We start from the raw sequence: 27,767 nt of genomic DNA on the forward strand, positions 1-27,767 counted from the left end.
ATTTCTATTTAGCATGTGTTATATACATTTTTTACTTTAAATGCTTCATATTGTTTAACTAGACTGGACATTTACCAATATAAAAACTAGAACTAGTCTAACATTATCAAAAATGACTTTTATACTTCCTAATTTATTTTTTTACAACAGGGCTTCCGTCATTTAACATCTGCAGCCTAGTAAGTCTAATTAGTGGATGTGCTGTCCCTAGTTTGAAAGTGGTCAGTTACTAAGGTTACTTGGGAATGAAAGCTTATAGACCAGTCATGCTCTTACAAAGTGTATAATTAGCCCTTTCTTACTTAACCCACTGAGCATGTACTTATTAGCGGAGCTTAACATTGATTATTATTGCCATTCTGCATATTAGATTTACTTTGAGTAGGAAAAAGAAAGTACCTTTTTTAATTATTACTTCAAATTGCCAAGTGAGTCCCTGGCTAATGCAAATTATCATAATATGCTTTTGGTAAAACAACCATCTGTGCAATTAAATAGTTTGTCGATGGCAGTATTTTGTCAGTGGGATGCAAGGCTTCTTTGCTCCTGGAGGTGTGGTTTGTTATTATCAGTGCCTGTGCCAGCATAATGATGCATGTGTGTATAGACCATAAACCCCCTTTAGAAATGTAAGGTTCTTGTAGTTTGTATGTCATGTGACTTTCAACTGAAAAAACATATATATGCTTGGGGAAATGCTAAAAATAAAGAAATGCATTTATTCTTCTTGGAAGCACACCGAATATCCGTCAGATTAAAAAACCGAACAACAAATAAATACATAGAAAAAAAAAAACAACAACATGAAATGTGAAGGGAACCCAAGGTATTGGGTAAGCCAAAATCAAATAAGAAGTCAGCCAATTTGTCAGAACTGCTGAACAGTGGAACCAGAAAGGGAATACCCCGGAAATACAAACAGATGCTCATACCTGAGGCCCTGGAAAGTGCCAAAAGAAGACACTGGGCCTTGGCTGCCAAACTGAAGAGGTACACAAAGGATACAGAAGCCAGACGAACAAACAGACTGTTCTCCACTGAACCAACTAAAGTATACTCCCAAAGGCAGGGAGCATAATTTTTAATATAGTGTTTATAGGGCTTCTGGGCCAAATAAAAAAACTAAACAAAATGTATTTGCAGTTAATTAAGGGATGAGGAGGGAATGAGAAGATATCCAATTCTAAGGCTCTTCCCCAGCTTTGAACAAATCATCTTATTTATGAATCACCTAGTGGAAAGAAAGTCTCAAAAGTAATAAGCACAAGAAAGCTGATCCTTACCTTATAGTGTTGACTGATCCATCCATAAAATTGCACATTTGCCGGTTTGTATGCTAAGTGTATTGTTACTTTTTCAGTTTAACAGTTTGAGAAATTTTACAAATTTATGAATGTTGAGGTAAAAATGTATGCATTTTGTGATGAACATTTATGAATTCAATTGCACAATTAAAAAACCTTTTTTTATACTTGTGGATCTCCTGCAAAAGAAATCTTGCTTTATGCTTTGTCAACCTTTTAGAGACTAAATGAGCTAAATTCAAATGGCAGTAACGAACAGGTCACTAGAGAGGGACAAAAACCCAATACCTGCAACGATAAGGCAAGTTCTGACAAGAACAAGATCTGGACATTTAGCGTCTATACCTTGGCAATAATCAGATATTCTGCTGGGATATTAAGTTGGTAAAGGGAGTAAATTCAGACCACTGTTGTTAAAACATTAAAACTATAGACAATGCATGGTGGATACCCAAATCAGGTGTCCACTTACTATACACTCAGCACAAAGAAGTGCTAAGTGCCTAGTGAGCATCAGAGCCATGGTTAAGTTAGCAGGTCTTGAGCACCAGACAGATAGAGGCCTAGTTCTACATACCAGGCAAGATCCAAATTGAAGACTATGCAAATGGGCCCCAGAAACACTCCAGCATTTCACAGGTGCTCGATACAGGTATAAGATACTAGCAAGAAAGGAACATATGGAATGCCATAACCGAGTGTCTGGTATAGTGTACAGAAACATCTGTCTAGAATACAAACCTAAGACCCCCAGGTCAAAGTTGGAAACACCTCCTAAGGTGGAGGAGACTGACAAAGCTAAGATCCTATTTGACTTCCAGATACAAACAGACAAAATAGTAATGGCAAACCAACAAGACATTCCAATCACTGAGGCAGAGGACAGCCGTCTTTAATCTAGCCATCCCGAATGATATAAAATAAACAAACAAATACACAGACACAAAAAAAACCTATAATATCAAGGGCTCAGTTAAGGACCAGAAAGGCCGTCATGGGTAAAGGCACCTGTAGTGCCAGTGGTCATTAGAGCATTCAGGACAGTAACCCCAACACTGGAGAGATGGCTCCAACTGATACCTGCAGAAACATCAGAAGCTCTCAGGTGTCAGGTAGAGGATCCGAGGTTCAGAGAGAGTACTGAGGCCCATTTCACAAAGCAGGTTGTACAAACTCAGACCTAAATCCTCAACTCTGAATTGATCTAGCCTAAGGTTATAAAACTCTGAATTTTCTGTTTAACAGATAATGCTGTAAGCTAGTTTAATCAGCTCTAAGTAGGTCCACTCAGAGTTGAGCATGTTGGTAACAAGTATGAAAAGCCATTATTAGTGGAGCACCGATTTGGTGAATCACCATGACAAGAGACAGCAAAAGTACCTATCTCACACCACTGGAACCGGAGATTTTAATTCAGAAATGAAAAAAAAAATTTTGGGAAAAAAATGTTTTTTTAATGCAGAACTTTAAATGATGTCTTACATGGCAGGTCCGTTTAACATTTTTTAAAAGCACTCTTCCCTTTGTTGTTCCATTTGTAGTTTATAAAAAAATGATACTTCCTGATCAAAAACATATTCCTATTCAGAACTGTAATAACAAATTTTCTGAATTAGATTTTTGCAGCAGAAAACTGAATTTTAGGAAGTAAAAGAACTGAATAATAATAGTAAGAATTACGTTTTATATACCTAGAAATGTTTGCACATTTTAAGTGGCTGTTGTGGCATTTATCACCGTGAACAAATATGTAGGCAATCTTTGATATCTGATCTATAATTCTTTATGATCAAAATACTGCAAATTATTGTCAGTGACAATAGGAATGTGGCGATCTGAAATTCAACTTCTGTTCATCCAGAATGTTTATTTGAGATATTAAGAATGTCATATTTTTTTTTCATTTCGACGTAGAAAAATATAATTTCAGATATCAGGAATCCATAGTCAAACAAACTAATAAATATCAAAACAGCCTGCTATAGATTGTTTACATTCTTTAATTGGATCCTCATCTAAAGGACATGGTATTGTGTTTTTAAGACCTAATATCTATGACGAACCTACTGGCTGATTTTCGTTTTACAACAAAAACTACAACAAAAATCTTCTGATTAGATCAGGAAGCAAAACAGTGGGCGTTTCTCAATTCACGAGAACGCGAGTACGTACTCGCGTTCTCGTCAAGTCCGTTCTTGGCGAGAACGCAGGAAGATCGGACTTGACGAGAACGCGAGCACGTATGTGTATTGGAGCAGAAGCGTACTCGTGACGTCATCACAGGCAACGTTGTTTAGCATTTCTTTAACAGTCAAAACTATTTATTCCCTACACAAAACATTTTGAAAACAATATTTTTAATTTCTAAAGCTTAAAAAACATTTAAAAAAAATTACTGAACCGCAAAAAACCGCCATCAGAACGAGCGGTAGTTCACACATAACTAGACCAAGAGAAGTGCACTACAGACGGGGTAACATCAGCCCTGGCTGCGGTTACCCTCGGAGGTCTGCTGGTCACTCTGGTCCGCTCAACGTCGCACTTTTTTTTTAAATTTCGCACTAACTCTGTAAACAGACCACACAGGGAGGCTTAAATGTATAATGTTATCGCCTCAAACGATTTCAAAACGTACTTTTGAAGAACAACAGCAGCAGAAAAGGGAATGTTTAACTTAACACTGTGAGCGCTGTCTCGAATCAAGCTGCGGCCGCGGGGCATTCTGGGGAAGCTGTCAGTCTGAAGAACGCACAAGTCTGCTCTGATGCATGCTCGATAAAGAGGGCGGGGTGAGAACAACATCCGGGGATTTGATGCGTTCTCGATCTGGCGTTCTTGAGAATTGGAACGGTACTCGGGCTGAGGCTGATGACGTGTCACGAGTACACCAGCACACGAGAACGCTCAAGAACGCATATTGAGAAACGCCCACTGTGATTGGCTTTAAGGATTACTAGGGTAACAGAAACAAGGGTTGAGAAAACTCTCTTTGGTAAACACAAAACTTAGTTTCCCTGATTTCAGGTTTAAAAAACTTAACGTTTTCAGTAAACGTAAGCCCACTTGGTGAAACAGGCCTTGGGTTAGTACTAGTTGTTTTGTAGAGAGATTTAAGGTGTTCTTCATATGTTTGGGCAAGGGTATGGAAGACTGAAATAAGTACTTTCTTGCAGCAAAAATTCACACCCTAATATTACCCCAAACCATGCAGAATAATGTGTTATACTGATGATATCAAATTTGGCCAAATTCAAAAAGATAAGTTTGGCACAAAAGCAACACATATCCATAAATAAGTCAAAGATGAATTTTAATGTTCTTAGCATGGATTCACATGAATAAATGAATGACCTAATCAGAAAAAAGAGGACCTTTGAAATGGGTTAACCAAAGCTGAAAAGCGTAAAAACACAATGTGTAGGGGGTTACCTGAAGAGTTTTGTGTACAAGGCATGTTTTCTGAAACTGATAGATCTGAAAACCGTCACCACTTTCATCTCCTATACTCTATATTTTTAAGATGTAGGATGCTAAAATACTCCTTCTGAAGACTACTACAGAATTTTGAAAAAATATTAGTCTGCACTCTTTTTTAATTATCTTTTTTAAAGTTCAATAGTACCAAAGCTTTTTTTTCCCCCCATATATTGTGAAGACTATTTTCACCTGTCTCATTCTCACAAAGCCTGACGTTTTCACAGGGGCTTACAGACTTTTAATATCCACTGTATGTGTGTGTTGTGGGTTTGGGTAGCACAGGGGAGTCTTCAGAGAAGGGTTGCCTGGGAGACCAGCGTGGGGTCCACCCCCCCTTTTTTTTTCTTCTATTTTTTTTTTTAAAGGTGCATCAGTGATTAATTTGGAACTATTAAGGAAAGGCACTTTGCTCAGGTGGAGTGAAGCAACTCATAAAAGCACTTCTTTGCCGTTTTCAAAATGCAAACAGTCTCCACTATACTTCTGCTATTATCAGTATAAAAAGAAAATACATTACCAGGTTTGTTTTTCCATTGTGTGTTTCTGTGGGTGTTTTAATGGGAAGTAGCCTACGGGGAGAAACAGTGAGAGCAACTCACAATTTTTCGCATTATTTATGTGTATGTGATCCCTTTTTTGTTACTATCCCCTTCTTAAGAGTCTGTAGACAACTTCCAGGAAACCTTGCTATGTAGTGGTGCCAACCCCCCTTCCCACCCCACTGCCAACTGAGTGACGTCTCTCATGGAGAGAAAAAAAGAGGGGGAGCTGAAAACTCGGCGCGCACACTGAAATCTCTCATTCATTTCGCCCTCAAATGCGACCGGTTGCAGAGACAGAAAAAAAAGGGGCTCGGATTTAATTAGCTGGGTTTTCTCAGCCTTCTGCTCAGTGATCGCTCATTTGCGCGGGTATTAATCTTTCTTTTTTTATCTAACTGTGTCTCTCTCTCTCGTGCTCTCTTTCTCTTTCTTTCTCTGGAGGCTTTGGGGATGATTATGCACCCATGGGAGACAGACACCACTGCCGAAACGAGCATATCTGCGCTTCTGTGGAGTTGTTGTGGGCAGGAAGAATGTCACCCACTTCTGCCGGTTCACAATTTTCATTTTAGGCGCTGCTTTTGAGATAATCCCTGCCCCTTTCCCCGATACATTGGCTTGAATTTCGGTCCTAAAGGTGTTTCAGATTTTATTTGCAAAGGGTGCCTTTCTTTTCAAACAGTCAGCTAATATTTGGAGAGTGATCACTGATGCTTTCCGTCTAATGGATGGGGGGAACTGAATTACTGTAAGGGGCTTCACTATTCAACAAGCTGCGCTGCTTGCTCCTCCTGGCTGCTCAGCGATGGTCGCAGTTTGCCTGAGCCTTCCACTTCTCTTTTCTTCGGCCCAGCTTGTTGAATCTCCACCTTGGTGACTAAAAATGGAGATTTTCTAACAAACTTCAAAATTCCACATCCGTCTCCATCCTTCCTACAAAAGTTTAGCATGGCGCGTTCTGGTGTCTGTGTATGGAGGCTATTTTGGCTCCTGAGCGCCGCGGTGGATTTTGCGTTTCTTCAGGAGACCTACGCGCCACACTCGATAAGGACACAGGGGCACTTGACCCTCGGCGGGCTATTCCCGGTGCACTCGAGGGGCCCCGACGGCGCGCCGTGTGGGGACCTGAAAAAGGAGAACGGGATCCAGCGCCTGGAAGCCATGATGTACGCTTTGGACCAAATCAACCAGGACGAGCAACTCTTGCCCAACATCACTCTAGGCGCAAGAGTGCTGGACACTTGCTCGAGGGATACGTACGCTCTGGAGCAGTCCTTAACTTTTGTGCAAGCCCTTATCACGAAGGACACCTCAGACGTGAGGTGCACGAACGGTGAGCCACCGGTGTTTGTCAAGCCTGAGAAAGTGGTGGGAGTGATCGGAGCCTCGGCGAGCTCTGTGTCGATTATGGTTGCCAACATCCTACGCCTCTTTCAGGCAAGTCTCTGAGCATGCTTTTTTGTTTTATTTTTTCATGAGTATGTGACTTTTATGTTTTTCATTTTTTTTATATCCAAATACTTTGAACAGTCCCCTGGTATTTATGCGCTACAGGGGAACAGAGGAAGCGGCGCGCCTACTCTTTCCCGAGAAGAACAATTAAAAAGTGTGTCTTCTTTACTTTTCCTGCTTTAGTTTGTAGATAAATTCTATCTACTTCATAAATTCTGGGCTTTAGAAGGGCAGCTGGTGTGAGTTTGGGTCGCTTTCCAGATCACTACATTGTGTGGATGCGACAGCTGAGTGTTCTGTTGCAGATCCCCGGTGGTGCTGAAAGAACAGCTCCCGTCTGTTCCAGTCTCACTCCAGAGTTTGGATGAGTGGGCTTTGACAGCCTGACACAATCACACCCAAACTCAATACTACTCTCCTGAGAATAACAGGCCTATTTCATGTGATTGCACATGATTATACGAGTGGAAGACCATAGATATGTAAGAATATGTATTATTTTAGAGCCTTAAAACTGAGATTTATTTTTAGGTTGGCTTGCTTTTATCCTTACAACTATTTTTTTATTTTATTTTTTTAGATCGTGCTGGTGGCCACATTCTCTTATCCTGCTTAGCTGCTGGTGCTGCATGAAAACAGGAAGCATCAGCAGCAGGGCACCCATACACCAAATTAAATATTTAAAACACAGCAACATGGAAAAAATAACAAATAATTTTAAATTCTGCATAGCAACTCTAGCAAGTGTACATAATTGTATTCCACGTTTCATGTTTGCACGGCGACAGCAGAGCTGGAGTTTTTCTGCTAATGATTTGTGGTTGCAGACTGCAACACACAGACATGTCGTGCAGTGTATAGTTTCAATTCAATTAGACAGAGGATTGGTCTGACAGTAAGTATCAGTTAAACTGCAGCTGTAAGACCATCAGCATACTTAACAAGCTTTTAGCTCTGTCATCTTTTTTTTTCCCTTTGCACACGTGAATAAAGTGAGCTCAACACACATAATACCATAATTTATTTATTTATTGGATATTTTGTGGGTTTTGAGGCTTCATTGACTGGACAGATGGGCTCCATCACAGCTTTTAGCCTTGCCTTATGTTCAGTTGTTCTAGACTGAGTTAGCATAATACATCTTCATTATACCAGTTTGGTTAAAACCCTCCAGTCATGCTCAAAAACCTGAGTAGATTTATTATGTTTCTTATCAATGTCGTTGTTTAAGATTTCTGTAGAAATCGTATCTTTATAAACTATATACAAGATCTTCTAAAGATTATTCCTGATTCCCTTCAGTCTCTCCTCCCACCAGTCAGACTTTCACGTCTGTAAGTGTCAAGCTGTCAGAGTGTAGGTGTAGTTCATGTGCAATGAGGGGCTGAAGCTTGACTGTCGCAATAAAGCTTGAGGAATCTTTGGAATGACAGCATTTTTCATGCAGCTTCATCCATCACTTTACATCTCCTATTGTTTCCCCAACGCCCTGCAAGAGTGCAGGATTTAATCGCTAGGTGGAAATCGACACATCTGAATGAAGACAAATCAAATCCTCCTCTGTAAATATTTCCACCTAAACACAATCCTGTTTGATAATTAAATATATTAGCTAGAGCTGATATAAATTAGATATTTAGGGAAAGCCTTTGATACCATGCGGGGCCTTGCCAAAGACAGACATAGCCTCAAATCTTCTTACACTTTGAGGCACTGCAACTAAACTGTACTTTGACTGGGCCATTTAAAGAAATACATATATGCATAATCTAATCTGATTATCTGTAGATTTGGCTTTATGTTTAGGGTTGTTGTCCCTTTGAATCATGAATCTCCATCTTGATCTCAAGTCTTTTGCTGCCTCTAACGGGTTTCCCTGTAGAATTTTCCCTGTACTGAGCTACATTCCTCCACCTATATCTCTGAAAAGCTTCCATTTCCATGTTGAATAAGAGGATATGTGCAGCAATGTACTGTACTTCCTCTACTGAATTTGAAAGTGGAGGTAGTGTGTTAAGGGAAACGTGTACTGCAGTCTTTTTCCACATGCAGTCTTTCAGATGTGGGCCAGGCATTTTAATCTTGATTTAATTTAATAGCAACACGTTCTTCAACATACATACACCCTACATGCCTGATATTAAACTGTAAATTACACTTCTTACTGTATATTTTTCCTTATATGATCAGTTTAGGTGTCCATATCTGTCTGCTTTGCAGTTCTGCCTTATTCCATCTATCTTTGGATGATGGATTGAACAATGAATGCCTTTAGGGTTGTGGTCATGGCATGAAAATTGTAAAACACATTAAGGACTATGAATGCCTTTACATGGTTTGTAGTGAATGCAGACCTGAATTTTCATCTCATTTCGCCTTGATTGTCTTTTGGGAATTCAGCATTTTTCTTTTTTTTTTTCAACAGCAAGATGTCTTCTTTACCTTAAATTTTTTAGCTATTACCATAATACTACCTAATAATCATTACCTTTTTGAGAAAGCACCTTCAAAGGGGAAATGTTTCAAAGCACCATAATCTAGATTAGAAAACTTAATCTGTACTTCTGAAATCTTAAAGTACTAACCTCTGAAGTTGCCCTCTTAGCCTACGTACATCATTGTTCTCCCTGAATATCAATAGGTCATTTGGTGTCTCACCCCTGCGATAAATGAATCATGAGGGGAGCTAAATAGTGATTGCGGATTTTATTGCCAGATTCCAAATATCATACCCCATCTATTCAAGACATGAGTGGCTGCTGAACTGTTAATGCTGGGAAATTGACATGAGGGATAGATTTTTCTGAGGACCCAGGAGGGTTGATCAATACTGTTGCCATGGTGAGGCCGATTTGCCGCTAAGATGTTTTTATTTCTGTGCCTTTCACGCTGTGTTGGAAATGAGAAGCAACAATGCCACATGAGGAAAAGAAATCAATCTGCAAAACTTGGGAATTGCTATCAGCAGCTATAATGTTTTGTGCCTTTTTAAAATCGCCTAACCCATTACTTTCTGCTCTACATCATAAGGTGGAGAAGGATGACAGTGCAGTTCAAAGGAACAGACAGCTTTTGACCATTTGTAAGTTTTAGACTCTGCAATAAATCATGTAATTGATTTTTATCCAGATGACATTTAACATTGGGTAGTTCAGTCTGCTGTTCGGCATTGCATCTTTTCTCTCAAAGGCAGAGGCAGAAACCTTGTATTGAATCCAGGTGAACTCTGTCTTGTCCTCTTGTCTGGGGAAGCGGCCCCCTTAGAATAGCTGTCTAAGTGAGGCATTGATGTCCTCTGCTCTCATGGCACTGACAGGCTCCAGTCGACTCTCCTTTTTCACAAAATCATCGAAGGAGATGGAAGACTTGCAGTGTGATCCATTCAGCTGACAGTAGAGGAGATGGACACCAGCGGAATAAGATGGCTCAGTGTATGTGTGTGTGTGTGAGTGTGTGTGTGTGTGTGTGTGTGTGTGATGGTTGGGTGGGTGGGTGTGTGGGGGGGGGGGGGGGGGGGGGGGGGGGGTTGCTTGTGAATTACACTGCAAGCTCTAAATGTGACACTAAATAGCAGAGGTTAAGTAAATCTGGTTTTCCGTGGACTTCTGCTAAAGGCAATTAGTCACATCCCTGCTATACTATTCAGCCAGATGATAAATGATAAAAAAGACAGATGGTGTGTCAAATATGCAGGATTATGAGTGGGAAATCATGCATAAGTAGGCACATACTTACTGTGCAGAGCCTTGCAAAAAGTACATTTCACATTTTGTCACCTTAAAACCACAAACCCCCTTGCTGAGCTTGTGTTTTACTGCATTTTTATATAATACACCAAGACACAGTTTGCATAATTTTGAAGTGAAAGTCCAAGTATTCATAGTTTTCAGCTCCCCAAAGTCAATATTTTAAAGAAGTGACTTTTTCCAGTTACAGTGGGGTTTTATGAGTAATTGTAAAGATTTTTTTGTTGTTCTTGTTCTCTATAAGTACCACCACTATGTTTTGCCAGGGGAATGGGGTATTCAGAGAGATATGTGGTGTAATATTTCCACAGTACTCAAGGTTTAGCAGTTAAGCTAAACACTGTTTAAATTACTGTAGGATAAGTTGAAAATAGTTGTTGTAATGTTACTAAGGATAGAACAAGTTCAAGAGGTTTAAAAACTTTGTCAGAGGACAATATATCTTGTAGGCATTTAATAATCCAAACCCCTGATTACAGCTTTTGTGTCTTCTCTCCATCTTTTGCTAATGGGCTGCTTTTCATGCCATTAAACACAGACTTGCTCGACTACAGTCCAACTTTCACCACTCTATAAAATAATGAAAATGAAAGGAAATATTTTCTCAACACATTATTGTGTAAAACTTTCGATAGAAAAGTCTTTTGCTTAGCTGTTCTGCCGGTGTCCCTGTGGAATCTAAGAAAGTGGAACTGCAAATGTTTCTAGTATTAGCAGGAACATACAGAAACAAATGGTACGATGCTTCTGAAAGCTCCCATAAGAAAATTCAACACAAGCTGCCCTGAGGACTGAAATTTAAGCAGTTTTGGGATATGGATGACTACAATAAGCAACCAAACCAGGCCAATCTTTGCCATCCACTCATTAACTAAGGTTGGCCTATTCAAAATAATTAAAATATGAATCAAAATGTTCAGCCCATCTGGAGGGTAATGCAGTCTGATAAATAATATATTGAGTTATACATAAATTCAATTCAGTTTATTTATATAGCGCCAATTCACAACACATCATCTCAAGGCACTCAAATTGATTCAAAGTTTTTTATCTAAGAAAAAAACAGTTGATTGCATCGAATCATTGACTTGATTATCATAAGCTACGTTTACATGCGCAAAATTTCCCCGATCCGATCCAAACCTTGGTTGATCGGAAATTCAAAATCTCCGTTTACATGGACACTAAATGAAATGATCCGATCATGACGTGTGTATACATGTACCAAGCGCTGGATCAGATTAAATCTTTTAAGCATGCGCAGAACTTCCTGCCAAACTTGGCAGTTCTGTCTGCGTCTGGTTTTTGGGAGGCCTGACAAACGATGCGCTCGGAGCGAGCGGAAAGAAAAAAGGAGAGAGGAGGAAAAAAGCGCTTGGCAGCGAAATGTACAAGAGAAATAGAGAATGAGCGATTGAGCCGGCGTGGGAGAGCGAGTGGGCTGTGGAGAGAGAAAAGAGGATGAGGAGGAGGATAAATTCCTGCTTCCTGCAGCTTTAAATGAACTTGAGTGTATAAGTCGGCGTTCCTAGAATCCCCCCGCCATGTTGTTCACAGCGAGAGCGAGAGCGACCGGTGGTTTCCTGTTGTTGACAAGGCGGAAAAACGTCACGCTGACGTCGCACACATGCGCAGTGAAGATTATTTTACTCTTCAGATCCGAATGGGTGTTTACATGGACGGCAATCGGAATGGCGATCGGCAAAAACCACCTCTCTCATTCGGAATTAAATTTAGATGCGATCGGACCGAATCGGATTAGAATCTTCAGTCTGACATGTTTACATGAAACATTTTTGATCTGATCAGGCCTTCAATCCGATTAGTTGTGTCCATGTAAACGTAGCCATTGACACCAAGCATGTTTGTAGCGACAGGGGAGAGGAAAAACTCCCTTTTAACAAGAAGAAACCTCCTGCAGAACCAGGCTCGGTGTGAGCCATCTGCCGAGGCCGACTGGGGTTCAAGGAGACAGAAGCAGACATACAGAAATAAGCAGAGATACAAAAGGAACTTGTCAACCAGCTCCACAGGCGAGGAAAGACACAGCCAGGCAGACGATCTCAGAGCCAGCCCCCACATCAGATGACGAAAAGAGCACATCCAGTTAGTCACAGTCAGAGAAACAGGACTACAATGAAAAATAGGCTGAGCTCAAACATCTATAAACAAAGGGGTTGATGGAGATTGAACTAACAAATTAGCAGAGTGGGAGAATAGAGATAGAATTAAGCAGGATGATGAAAAAGGGGTCCCTATGTCCTCCAGCAGTCTAAGCCCTTAGCAGCATAACTATAGAGATAGCTCAGGATAACCTGAGCCTCTCTAACTATAAGCTTTATCAAAAAGTAAAGTTTTAAGCCTACTCTTAAAAGTAGACAGGGTGTCTGCCTCACAGAGTAAAACTGGTAGTTGGTTCCACAGGAGAGGAACATGATAAATAAAAGATCTGCCTCCCATTCTATTTTTAGAAATTTTAGGAACCACTAGTAAACCTGCAGATTGAGAACAAAGTGCTCTGTAAGGAACAATCATATCTCTGATATAAGATGAAGCTTAGCCATTTATGGCTTTATATGTGAGAAGGAGGATTTTAAATTCTATTCTGGATTTAGCTGGAAGAGAAACAAGGATAGGACAGCTATGATCTCTCTTTTTTATTTTCATCAGAACTCTGGCTGCAGCAATTTAGATTAGCTGAAGGCTTTTAACTATAATATGTGGACTTCCTGATAGTAAAGAATTACAATAGTACCATCTTAAAGTAACAAATGCATGGACTAGTTTCTCAGCATCATCCCTGGAAAGGATAATTCAAATTTTTTGCAATATTCCGCAAATGGAAGAAGGAAATTCTAGAAACCTCTTTGATATGGGATTTAAATGACAGGTCCTGATCAAAAATAACACCAAGATATTTTACTTTATTATCTGAGATCAATTTAATCCCATCCAAATTAAGACTGACTAATCAGCTTCTTCTTCAAAGACTCTGGTCCAAAGACTATAACTTTGTTTTGTCTGCATTAAGGAGCAGGAAGTTAAGAGTCATCCAGGTTTGTGTATCTTCAAGACATGCCTTTAATCTGTATAATGGGTTAGCTTCATCTGGATTTATAGATAATTATAGCTGAGTATCATCAGCATATCAGTGGAAATTAATCCCATGCTGTCTAATAATTTGACCGATTGGGATCATACATATATAGTAAAGAGAATTAGTCCTAGCACTGATCCCTGTGGTACTCCGAAGGTAACCCTGGAGCATGAGGAAGATTTATCATTAAGATGAATAAACTGAAATCGGTCAGATAGATACGATTTGAACTAGTCTAGTGTTGCTCTTTTAATTCCTACAAAATATTATAGTCTTTCTAAAAGAACATTATGATCAAATGTATCAAATGCAGCACTGAGATCTAACAAGGCATAGCATAGATACAAGTCCATTATCTGAGGCTGTGAGAATATCAAAAGCGACTTTCTCCACAGCTGTTTTAGTGCTATCATGAGCTCTAAAGCCAGACTGAAACTCTTCACAGAGTTCATTATGGTGTAAGTGGTCACACACTTGTTTGGCAACTACTTTCTCAAGCATTTTATATAAGAAATGACGATTGAATATAGGTCTACAATAACATCTAGCTTTTTTTGGTCATAAATTCCTGATGATAAACACATTATAAGTACTTCATATAAGTACCCATACCTTTTCCAAAAAGTTCTATAATTTCAATTTCTTTGTAAATTCAGGTACGGCTTCCATTTGCTACAAAAAGATATTGTGTTTCATGCTCAGTTCAAGACAAAACTAGATTAGCATTAGAAAGCAACAACACAGGCAAGAACAAAGAGGAGAATTTGTGTTTTAATATTAAGCTTAAAGCATTCTAGGTGAGACAGAAAAAGCCTAAAGCTTCCATAATGTGACAGCTAAGGTGCTATAACCTTGATGCATGACACACATAACTCCAAGGGTTGAAATTATCTGCTCATTTTACACAACAACAAAAAGAATCAAAATAAATACATTTTATTCTAATTACATATATTTACACTTTTTTTTATGTTATCGGACTTTTGATTTCAGATTGGTGCAAAAGAAGTCTGTTTACAGTACACACAAAAAAACAACAGCTGCCACAGAGTCAGTTTCATCCCCCAGGATGTCAGTCTGATGAAAACTTTAAGGCGAAAGTATTCAGATTGATACCATGCCCATTTGCACCAAGCTTTCATTTCCTTTAAGGAACCATGTAAGTACTGTATACTTATTACCAGAAAAAAAAATCCTTTATTGCGTATTTGGGCTTAAAATATCTTCATTGATCATTCATTTTTTGCATTCATGCTGAGGCCTCAATGCTTAAGCATTATAGTTTTTCAGAGAGTTAATTATGTAAAGCACTCTAACAACCCTCCTAGGATTTTAGGAAGAGAAATTTATAATTTAGAGCATAAATTATTTTCCATCATATGTCCGACTAAACACAAAGTGCCGATACACATATTCATCTATTCCCAACAGTTTCACCTAAAGTCTAATTTTATTGATATTGAACTTGGTTTCAAATAAACATCCCTGCAGTGTTTAGGACATTTTACAGCCTTACATACAGCATTGCAGGATTGTAAAACTTCTCAAATAACTATCTGGCTGTCTTGTGTTGTTACGAAGACTTGGTAACCTTATGAAGCCACTTTTTGCTGCAGTTTTCTTACAAAACTTTGGATATTTTATATACGTTAAGAGCAGTTAATAAAACTGCTCACAGTGCTTTTCAGCAATATAAGGTTAAGTTGTCATCCAGCCTTCTTTGTTACATTTTTTGTATTTTTAAACTTTTACTTTTAACTGTAGATATGTGCAAAGTTAAGTGAGAAGTAGTTTTTTGTCACATCTGTCTTATCTGCATAATACATCCTCCTATATGTCCTATTTTCAAGAGTGGCTAAATTTAATTGACCATTAAGCCTCAATGTATTTTTACCCCTGTAAAAACAGACAGACAGGCTAGCTCATGATTTATCAGGTAGAATTGTGGGTTTAAGCAGGTCATGTTGGACCTTTCATTTTCTAAACAAATGTGTTTTACTTTAAAAATAATCTAAGAACTGCTCATTAGCCAGATTATACAGCTTCTAGAACTGCTTGGTCTTCTTGGAAATCATTGGATGGGGGTCGTTAGGTGGTTTAGTCATAGCCAATCCATTACAGAAGCCTAATGAAAAACTGCACTAGCCTTCACTAATTTATGCATGCTGTTTCATGTAGTGCAGTTTTGAGGGGACACTGCAGTGCTAACTTTTCATGTAACATTGTCCCCAAAAAAAATAACAAATGACAAAACAACAGCAATGTGTGTATTCAAATGATAATAAGTGGAGTGTGAAATAAAAAGGTGGTATTTGGGAAGATATTCCCTTCAGTCTAGTAACGCCTTTTCCTGGTTTTAATTTGAACCTTTTAGTTTTTGGCTAAAATAAATTTGATTCTCAAGGAGGAATTGATGCATTGTCTGTTGCACAGTTTTGTAATCATGTCATATAATGAGTCGTAAAGACCCAGCTACGTTAACCATAGCCTTATACAAGATGAAAATAATACACCTTTTGTTAAGTATGTAGTGCGAAGACTCTTTTACTGTTTGAATTCAATGTTTGTTGCAGTCACAGTGAGCTGCATGCCAGTCCCTATACCCTCCCCTTTCCCTCCCTTAAATTACTTGTTTTTCTTCAAGCATGCAGTTATACAAACAGGGAAACAAACAATCAATACTTACTTAAAGAAAGGTCAGTCCCACCTGTTCTTTCAAATTAGCTCATTTATTGGTGAATACTGCTATTTTCCAAGGCCAGAGTTCAAATATATTGAACTTTTGAAGTCAGTGTGGTGGGATCTGTTTATTTTCTGAAATAAAAATACTATGAATTTGTCATTGAAATGCTAGAAGGTAACTCCCATCTTTCTCTAACAAATGGAGTATTTTTTATTATTTGTAAACTAGGACACAAATATAATCCCTCCCTATCTTCCAGTCACATAACAAATAAAAACCTCTATGTTTATTATGTGGATTTTAAAGTTCAAATTTAAGTTGCATGTTGTTTTCAAAAGCCGTAACCTATCTAAATCTTAAAGCAGTTGCATGCATTTGTATTCAGGCTAAAGCTTCTCTATTTAATTTTAATCTCATTTATATCCAGCTGTTCTATGTAGTCCTAAGAGGTTTCTCTAAGAACAAAAGACAACAAACAGAATAATGAAAGCCAGGAAGCACCACTTAATGTCTGGGATAAATCTGTAGAGATGTTTAAAGCAGGATTAGGATTTAAAAAAAAGAATCTTGTGGAAAAATCACACATGAACCCAATCATCCCCTTGCTTACCAAGGTAATGGCAGCATCATGCTATGGGGATACCTTTGCCACTTTGGACTTGGCAAGAGAACCTTTTAAAAGTGGAAAAATACTTAAAGGAGAAGTTCGGTTTTTTACACTTTAAGCCCATTTTCTGTAGTGTCCAGGATGAAATCGAATGATCGACACCAAAAGTTTGACAATTGCTCCTGTCTCTGCTTTTTGGCTCATTTAGAATCACCCCCTGGCTGCTTTAGAATGGCTTGCATAGAGCATGTCCGATAATGTCCTTAAAACAACCTTAAACGTTCTTTTTTTTAAATATGCTACTCACTGGGTCGTCAGCGCTGTTCAATGACGTTCCAAAAAAAGTTTCGTAAAGAAAAAACGTTCCTGTAGTGTTTTGTTTAGCATTTTGTAAATCCCATTGAGTTCTGTAGGAATAGTCAATATTCCGCTGCCACCGGAAACGGAAATGGGGCCTGTTTACACAGTTGTAGTCTTTTCGCTTCACTCTGTGTACTCCGACGTCGAGAATCAAGAATCCACCTTTCGTATTCCATTTTCAGAGTTTTTTAAAGTGTTTAACAGAGACGTTAGCACCTCGACGTCGGAGTACACAGAGTGAAGCGAAAAGACTACAACTGTGTAAACAGGCCCCATTTCCGTTTCCGGTGGCAGCGGAATATTGACTATTCCAACAGAACTCAATGGGATTTACAAAATGCTAAATAAAACACTACAGGAACGTTTTTTCTTTACGAAACTTTTTTTGGAACGTCATTGAACAGCGCTGACGACCCGGTGAGTAGCATATTTTAAAAAAAGAACGTTTAAGGTTGTTTTAAGGACATTATCGGACATGCTCTATGCAAGCCATTCTAAAGCAGCCAGGGGTGATTCTAAATGAGCCAAAAAGCAGAGACAGGACCAATTGTCAAACTTTTGGTGTCGATCATTCGATTTCATCCTGGACACTACAGAAAATGGGCTTAAAGTGTAAAAAACCGAACTTCTCCTTTAAACTAATTTCAAGTTAAGCAGTAGTTTAAAATATGTATTGTAATGTTTGCATAAAGGGGCTCATATGGTTCAAGTTACAGCAGTTTTAATAAAATTTATAAATTAGGATCGTGTTGGACAAGTCATCATTGCTTTAGACACAAATCAGTTGAGTCAGCCACCTGCTAAGACAGATTGTGAACAAGTAATGTTATTGTTATTCATTAAAGCCTGGGGGCAGGGTTAGCTTTATTATGCAGCAAAGTAATAGGGTCCTATGTTTAATGAAAAAAAAAAACTTTTCTTAAAAAAAAACTAATTTGTATTCATGTCAGTGTTTTCCAATCACACAGGGGCTTGTTTATTTCTCTTTTGTTGGCTTTACTGTGAGAAAATGCTGTCTTTAATGAGTGCCATGCCTGATTTTTACATCAGATCTGGGTTTTGGTTGAATACTATCAGCAATTTAACTCTTTCAGCTTAGGCTGAGGAGATTTATGATCACATTGAGTACAACTATACAGTCACATTGAGGTCAGAACTGAGTCACCCATTATCTCAGTCATTGTTAAATGTGAGGAAAATATATAAGTATCAGACTTTGATGGAAGTTTTGTGCAGCTTTTTTTTCTGCTGAGCAGAAGGAGCCAGAGGAGAGGAAACCCCATTACGTCGGATCCTCTTACGGGGATGAGTGGAAAGGGAAGAGAAGGTCTCTGCCTGTAGTTGCTTCTCCTCTCACTCATTCTTATGAAAAGTAAAAATTGATTTTAAACTTTGGTTTTTGAAGAAATCTATCATTTCTGGAGTGAAAGAAACCATTGCAGATCTCATTGTAGTTCACTTGAACAATGGTATCTGTCATGTGTGCAACATTCAATGCAGGGCATCAGTTTCAGCCTCTCAGCTGTTGTGGGTTTATATTCTGCATGACTAAATAACATCAAACTCTGTTTCTCAGCTCTTATGTAAGTATGAAAGGTCTACAGAGATGAGTAAGAAGTTTGCCTTTTAAACATGATATCTATATTTTTTATAAGCACTTATCTCACAGTCCCACAAATACTTGTAAATGAGTCAAGTAAATGAGGCTGCTTTTAGTGCTGCCTTTGAGTGTGTCTGGAGCATCAAAAGTAGGCATTGTGTTTCCTTTTTCTGTGCTTTGTTCTCTATTTTATCACTCTCTGAACACTTTCCACATCCAGCTCTGAAATTATGAGCCAACCTAGAAATTATACTGCACTTAAGACTAATACGAGGGATTTATTGTCACAGAGAGTTCCCTCATGGGACATAAAAGGCTGCAAAAGGCATGAAAACAAGACAAACACGTACAAGCATTTACCATATTTCAAAGAAAATCAGATTATTTTAATAGAAGCATAAATAGAATTTAATGTATGCCACAAACTAAGTGGGAAACCCACCAAAAATAAGCAAAAGAAATGGGTAATAGGTTCAAATGTCACACTTTTCATATTCTTATTCACAAAACACTTGGAAAACTATGTAAAATATCCTTCTAAACCACAATTGGTGTGTGTTAAATTGTGTATGCTGTGTGTGTATTATAGAAAGCTAATAAGTCAACAAAACAATGACATCAGTGGTTAAAATGTAACATTATTTTGCAAGATACGCTAGTTATGTTTATGAGTGCTCTTGTCAGGATGTCTGTAAATCACAGTAAACATAGTGATAGATAAATTTAAGCAAGTGTGTTAAAGGAATTAAGTAATTATAGTATAAAATAATCCATCCATCCATCCATCCATCCATCCATCCATCCATCCATCCATCCATCCATCCATCCATCCATCCATCCATCCATTTTCCATCATGCATTATCCAAGCTGGGGTCGAGAGGGGTGCTGCTGCCTATCTCCAGCTGTCTAGCGGTAAGAGGCGGGATACACCCTGGACAGGTTGCCAGTCCATAGCAGGGCAACACAGAGAAAAAACAGGACAAACAACTATTCGTGCACACACACACCTAATGAGAATTTAGACAAGCCAATTAACCTAACAGTCATGTTTTTGGACTGTGGGAGGAAGCTGGGGTACCTGGGGAGAACCTATGCATGCACAGGGAGAACATGCAAATTCCATGCAGAAAGAGAATCAAACCCAAAACCTTATTGCTGCAAGGCAGCAGTGCTACCCACTGTTCCACTGGGCAGCCCATATGAAAAATATTTAAATGTAATATTTCTTTATTCATTCATATTTTTAACCATGTTGCTGATGTTGTTTTCTAGGCCTAAGAATTAGGGCTGGGTAAAAAAATCGATTTAATCGATTTTAAATCGATTCCTTTACATTTTTGCAAAATCAATGTCTAGGGAATGAGATCGATTAGTTTTATAGTGACGTGCGTGACATTCACATTCAAATAAGCAGGAAAGATGCACTCAAAATACTTCAAGCCAGAGGGCTGAAAATATAGCTAATAGGTTGATTGAAGACATTAACAAATGGAGGGTGACCAGCAAACACTCTGTAGTTGTTACAGACAACGCTGCAAATATGGTTTGTGCAGTGGAGATAATGCAGCTGATGCATGTCTACTGTGTCCCCGCTGTGTCATATTTGTGCTTTTTCACTTTTCACATACACGTTTGCACTTTAGAGACAGTTTTGTTCGCATCTCAAGTTTAAACTGTCCGATTTACAAGTTTGCACTTTGTGTTTAATATGACAGGAAAAAATTAAATACATGAGTGTTTTGAAACACATTTGAACCACCTTCATTATTGTAAAAACAGATTGAATCGAAATTAATCGATTTAGAACTGTATGAATCAAAATCGAATCGATTCAGGACTTTGGCGAAAATACCCAGCCCTTCTAAGAATACTATTATTCTATAAATCCCATAACTAAAAACATGAATCACTAGCAATGCACCTAGCTAAAGCTGCAAAGTTATGTGACTATGTCAGTTAACTTCACCTCAATATTTGTAAAGAGTACTGCCCTTACCATAGTCCACAAATTTTTTGTGGACTTAAGGGTAAATCAGTGACTGAAATGTAACCACTCATTTTTATTCTCTCCATGCTCTCACTTCAGCACAGCTGAAAGCCCAAATGTTCAGATGAATTAAGGAGTTACTTCCTCTACATTTTCTCTTTTTTTATCTTTTTTTTTGGTGTTGAGTTGCATCAGGAATAAGGCTGTCACAAAAATTAGCAGGTTTTCTGTGTGGCTGACTTTTAAAATGATCCTTTGATCTGACACTTAAAAATCTAACTTTCTGGGGAACCTGAATGTACCAAAGCCTAGCCATTTTACAAGTGTTTAGTACTGTGGGTTCTCTGGGGTAGGATGACATAATGTTATCTGTCAGAAAGGTGTTTAATAATAGAACCAGTAGAAGTGAAAGAGCTGAACGAAGCTACTAAAAAGAAACACAATTTTCCTTTTCAGGTTCATGTGCTGCTCAAAAACTTGCATAGAAATTTCACAACTACTGCTCTTATGTAACAAATTCAAACTTTAAAACAGACTTTGCAAGACGCATCACTGAGAAACGTGAGCAGGTGGTGGTATTATGAGACAAAATTGGAATTTTGTGATATTATGGCCAAAACTACGAATCAGTATTTTATTTGTTTGCTTTTATAGTTAGAGGAAACCTTTCAATAAGCACAATCCGCGTTTAATGATTTGGCTTTTCTTTCTGTTGCTTTGACTCGTTTATATTTTGTGGTTGGCTAGGTTGATTTTGGCTTCCAACCCTATTTTATTTCTATTTCTTTCTTTATGAAAATTAAATAAGCTTTCTTTTTTTAAACAAGTTTTTAAGACACTGAATTTATCCTGTTCAGATCATAGCCATTTAAAGCTCCCCCTTCATATTTCCCTTTTGCCCCTAAGTGATCAGATAATAATGATCAGAAATTACATTGTGCCATTGGTTTCTCTTTCAGTTTCAAGCATCAAGCATATTGAAGTAACTGAATCAGTTCTGAAATAGCATCTTTTGATTCATTAATGCTATAACTGGGTAAAAACTGTGATATTTAAGTAGCTTCTGTCCAAATGTTATTGCAGTGGGACACATGTACTTTTTTTGATTTACAGAAAATCTTTGGCTGACTGTATAAGTTGATAATTATATAAATGTTAAAAGGAACTAAACAGATACTCACTTTAGAGCCAGCCTGCCAAACAAGTGGTCTTTATACTGTAAAGGAATTCTGTCAAGAGATTAGCTACCTCCAATTTTTTCTTCAAAATAAGAACTTCAAAGATAGAGACAAAGCAATGAGGAGACTAACCTTCATATCTAATGCTTAAAGTGATACCGTAGGCCTCTCAAGACAAAGTTAGAGTAAATATTTCGAGCTCTACAGGGCTGGCTTCCCTTTGAGGAGCTTTGGGAAAAAATGAGGCTTTATCTTTGCAGGCATTTGATCTACAACATATTTCTTGTCTTACCACCATATGCTCTGCAGGCTCAAATCTGAAGTTGGTGGAATAAATAAATCACAGTTTTAATAAATGTTTAAAGAATCACAAAGCATTACAGGTTTATTCGTTACCGTGCTGGACTGCTATTCCTTAGCAGTTTCATAAGTGTCAACTTATTCCAACAAATAAATCACTGTAAATCTTCAATGTAAAGATGAAACAGTTTTATTTAGCAAAATTTAACAGTACAGTGGAGTTAAAATGAACTCTATATGTCCCCTTTAAAAAGCCACAAGATCAAGAAAAACATTTCGTATTTTTTTCCAAATTCATTGCTATGTTTAGTGCGCAAAATCAATAGATAAAAATTAAATAGAATGTGATAAAAGTGCAGCTGTTTTTGAAGTAAACCCCAGAAGAATGCAACAGTTAAATCAGAATAGATGTTGTTATACACAGTGTAAATGTAGCAATTTAGAAAAGCTGTAGTTGTTGTCAGGTGACAAGATATTCCAAAGATTCTCTAGCATTATTATGAAAAAATGTTCTACCTATAGCAAAAAAAAAAAAATAAAAAAAAAATGCATGTTTGGGAATGCAAACAGATCTGCGCTTTCATCCATTGACAAAATATTAGTAAAAGACAATAGAATAAACTGTAATCCATCAGAGCAGAGTAGGGGCCATAGTTACAGTATATGAACTGTAGGCGATGAATGACTGCACCCTTTTTCATGAATGTCCACCCTGAGGAAATTCTGAGACATTTCTCAGAAAATCAGTCAAAAGAAAAACTGTCACGGGATCGCCAAAGTCATTAGGACTCAGCCATCCGGCACAAAGAGTGTCGGTGCAAAATTTCATGGTTGTCTGGCCTATAACAGTCCTTCATTGTCTCCATTACAGCCATACTCTTGCAGAAAGGCTAATTCAACAACACACTCAAGATATTAAGCCTCTCAGTGGCATGTATCAAACATAAAATAAAAAGAAATGGCAGCTCTCACACAGATGCCTTGCTGTCTCTTCAGCTTTTGTGCATGCGGCTCTACTTGGACTACAGGCTGATATGAGAACACTAATGTAGGCATGAAGAGTGTCAAGAAATGAGGCAGAGACACGCCACATGGCTTTAAGAGCTACAAGAGAGTGAAAAGAACATACAGTGATTCTTCTGCTAGAATGGTTTTATGTTTTCTCTTATTTTTCATGTCATGCAAAGACAAAGACTTTGCATGAATGTTTCTTCCTGTTACTTGCACCAGTATGTATATGTACAAATGTATGGAATATTGACGTTTTGTAAAGCAACAGCTTGTATTAAAATATAGTTGCACAGATATCTTAATATTTGCAACTATACAACTGTTGTAAAATATAGTGAAAGTGGGTAAATTATACATCTGTAAATGTAATAAAGCTGTCATATACATGTAAGGGGAAAGAGATATACAGTTTCACTATAAAATGCAGTAAAAGAAATGGTACTGAAATGGGACTCGGGTGCAGCTCTGGTGCAAGTATGATTGGTGACTTTTCAACAAAGTAATTGATGGTTGACGACTTAGGAGCAAACAAATTAGACCGAATAAGTTCACATTTTCAATAAATTGTTTGTTGAACATTTAGTTTTAACATGTGACGGTCCAATGTGCTTTGTTTCTTGGAATATATAATGAACTGCCACCGGGACTCATTGTTGGTCCCTGTGTTGTGTTATTGCAGCAGGGCTTCAGGGTGCATCAGAGCATTTTCAAACAATACGCAGTAATATACAACCAATATATCAGCTAGAACAGCCCTGGCCTCATACAGGGAGCCTAAATTATTAAAGTGCAGCGTGAGCCTCAAGTAGTTAAGCTAAAATACCTGTTGATTTTGCATTTGAAAATGAAAGAGCAGAATTTTTGTGTTTTATCAGCTTCAATTTCATTTTCTGTGAATTTCCCTCGAGAAAATGTCGGACGAATGTTATTTTCTTCTTCCCTCATTTTCTCTCTGGCAACGGTGTGTGTGTGTATATATGCAGTTTGAGTTTTTGTATCTTTTCTCTTAAGCTTGAAAAAGTGTCGTGTGCCTTTGCCGGTCGAGCATACATAAAAAATCAGTCGACAAGATTACTGTGTTCAGATGCAAATCCTGTGGGATTTCAAGTGCTGTCTTAGAATTGAATCCTAAGAAAGCCTCAATCACAATTGACATTTTGCAATTTCGAAAACCTATGTTCTGCAAAATAAGGTTGCTTAAACTACTGCTGACGGACAAAAGCTATTGATGGCACAATATAATGTTATTAAACTGCCTTATCAGTAGTAAAGCACTCGTGTCGACCTTAATGAGACTAGGAAGATCAATAGCAGGTTGTTCATCAATAGATTATGCATAGCGCTGTCACTCCCCTTCCACTTGCTGCTGGAAGGCCAATCAGTTTTGTTACCTCCCTGCAAATATCTGTAGCTGTCAGTAAGGCAAAAAATATGCTGGCATCATCCAGTCAAAGGCAGTTTTTACAGCATCTGTGCCTATGAAATCAATTATTAGAAGTTCCTAGAGTGTGATTGTAAGCCAATTCTAAAGTCTTGTTTTAGACTAGATGCTATCTTCTGTGTGACATTTTTCTGAATTACATGGTTCTTGTCTTCCCGCTTTTGAAAAGTGAAATATCTTATAATTTTCTTCAGATTCTGATCAACTGTAAAAACTGATTTAAGTATACATTAAAATAATACTTTAGCTAGAGATATTTGATAGGTTTTGCCTTGAGTGGGACTATTATATTCACCTGTGCTTCCGTTAAAATAATTATTCCTATAAATAGTCAGAAAAAGCAAAAATCTACATACCTAAGCTCTTTTTGTATTTAAAGTCGAATCAATAATTAAAAAGTTTAAAGCAACTATAACTGTGACATAAAAAGCTGAAGGAAAACCCAGGTTTATCTTGTGACCACGCACAGCGAGGAGGATGGAAGAGGAGTTAAAAATATCCGCAAACCTTACTGCAGCAATTTTTCTTTAATATTATTCCACTGCAATAAAAGATTAATATATTTTTTGTTGTACCTTTCTTCAGAACTTACTTATCATCCTAATGACTGTAGAGGCCACTGGATTCAAGGAGGCTTCCAATGTTTTGTTTAGAATTAACATTCTTATATAAGACATTGGGTATTTGAAAATCGAAGACTCTTATACTAAAGAATTTGAATTCTATCTCCCTTTAACTTATTAAAAGGAACAGAGTAAATTTAGAGACTGGATCAATGGTTGTGTTAGGAGGTGTACATAAATTAACAGCTTTCCAATTTTTTGCACGTTTGGATTTTTAAATGTTAAGCATATATTTTTTCCCTTGCAACACTAAATTCATTGTTTCTAAGAGTCAACAGCTGGTGTAAAATAAAGGAAAAAACCTTTCAAAACCAGCCTTGGAGACTTTATGTGAAAGACAGGATGTTATTGCCTGCTTTGTGTTCACAGAGGAAGTGAGAAGTAGCAGGCTGATTCGTTTGGCTCCTCAGTTGTTACACATCTGGCTTGTAGACAGCCATTATTGATGAACCGTTCCTCTCCACCTCACTTTAGAAACCTAGCGAAATTAAAAGCTTATTCTAAACTATTCCTTCACGCCTGTAACCTGCTTACATTTGTGGTGTTCGGAGCTTTTTCTAAAAGTTAGTTTTTATAGGTCGCAAAAATCTAATATCCTCTTTGATTTATTGTTGTTCCTGCCATTTGAAATCCTAGCAAAATAGTTTTTTTTATGTGAACAGTGCGCAGTCTGACTCACATTCTTTTTTAAAGCCTTTCAGTGCTTTATAGGTGGCCTTATATCGGAACACAATGCACCCAGTGGGCTGTTTTTTAATCAAACTATCAGACTCATTTTATGGTCTTATAATAGAAAAAAATTTGAATAAGAGCAGCTTTATTGGCAGTTATTCTGTATTACTTACAGTGTATAGGAGCACAAAGAGTGTGTGTCAAACAGAATCTAACGTGACTTTGAGGCTAGTTAGTGAATAATGTGGTGCTAGAGGGTTTTCTTTTTTGCTTTATGATAGGAAAGATTTCATTTCAAAAGCTTACATAATGAGCCATTAATACAAAGCTTTGAAATATGAGCAATATAAACTTGGAAATAGTTATTGTGTTATTTGTTTATTGAATTAGGATTTCATCTTTTATTTATGTCCATTTATCCGTCAGCAACCTTGCATAGAAAGATTCATCTCAAAAGACAGATATGATAATTTTCCAAACAACAATCAGTGTTGATTCTGATGGATTATCATAATCATAATTAAAGTAATTCTCTATACATGTCTTAGAAAGTCCAAATTAAATAGCCTTATATGATTACAATATAATGGTTATAAGATACGACTCTGACACATGCTAAGCTCTGTGTTAGTGAAAGAACTGAAAGTGAGAGATTATTCAAAGGTTGCTGTAGGATGATGATGATGATGATGATGATGATCATGATGATGATGATGATGATGATGATGATGATGATGATAGAATAAAGGGACACAGAGCTGCCCAGGTTCTTCCCACAATCAATGCAGCAAGCTAGAGTGAAGTTTATGCTAGGTGTTAGATTTCTTTTTAATCAGACTTTGAGAAATGCCACAATCTGTACAAAGCTTCACCCTTGGCTAAGCAGTGAAGCTTTTTGTGTAAGGCCTTGAAAATGTCTTATTTTAGTACCTAAAGTGATGCAGGGTCAGTGAGGTTGGAAAGTTTGCCACAACCAATCCTAAAAAGTCCTACTTTTTTTATTATCATTTGACCTCATGAGCTTTGAAACTTTTTTTTTTTTATGTTTTAAAAAAACAATATACAGAATATGTATAAAAAGTGTTCAATGAGATGGAATATGAGTCGAATTCCTCGTTTGTACCATTTAGTGATTAAAGCTGATTCGGACCTAAATCTTCATGATGTTTTGATTATGATAGAAGAGTGATATTCCTATATTGTTTTTAGATCTTTGACTGTTTTAATACTGCTGATTTTATTTAAATGGGCCATGAGCAAATTTCTACTAGGAACTTGGCTTTTAGTGTGAGTAGATAATATAAGTATTTGCTCTGTCGGTGGGATCAGAGAGGCATCTAAAAAAATGCAGAACACCCGCCTTCGAGGACTGAAATTAACCACCTGTAATATAGAGTTCTTGTTATTGATGATAAACCATGATTAAGATGCCAGCTATTAAAACATTGTTAGATAATTGGACAGGGGCTTACATAGGTGGGCTCCTAGCTAAGATTATCCAATGATTGCTTTACTTATACCCTTGTATTCATATGTACTTCCTTTGGATAGTAAAGATCACTTGCAACCGTATGAAAACCTCTAAATCTGAAAAGACCATCCTTTGATTTCTGGGCAAAACACTTAAAGGACCTCATCAACCTGAACATGTGAATTATCTGTTGCTCTGATTGATTTATAGCACAT

At 37.6% G+C, this 27,767-nt stretch overlaps 1 protein-coding gene across 1 annotated transcript in view; it reads left to right on the forward strand.

Annotated features, from left to right (window-relative positions):
* The first annotated feature begins 5,563 nt into the window (after positions 1–5,563).
* Positions 5,564–27,767, forward strand: part of LOC119774137 (metabotropic glutamate receptor 7-like) — a 119,188-nt gene continuing 96,984 nt past the window's right edge. Inside the window, exon 1 of the mRNA XM_038271510.1 lies at positions 5,564–6,760. Coding sequence (XP_038127438.1) covers positions 6,272–6,760 — 489 coding nt within the window. The 5' untranslated portion in view covers positions 5,564–6,271. The remainder of the gene's footprint in view (positions 6,761–27,767) is intronic.

The sequence above is a fragment of the Cyprinodon tularosa genome, unplaced genomic scaffold (assembly GCF_016077235.1).
Source record: "Cyprinodon tularosa strain WSP-4 unplaced genomic scaffold, ASM1607723v1 ctg8, whole genome shotgun sequence".
NCBI classification, from domain to species: Eukaryota; Metazoa; Chordata; class Actinopteri; order Cyprinodontiformes; family Cyprinodontidae; genus Cyprinodon; species Cyprinodon tularosa.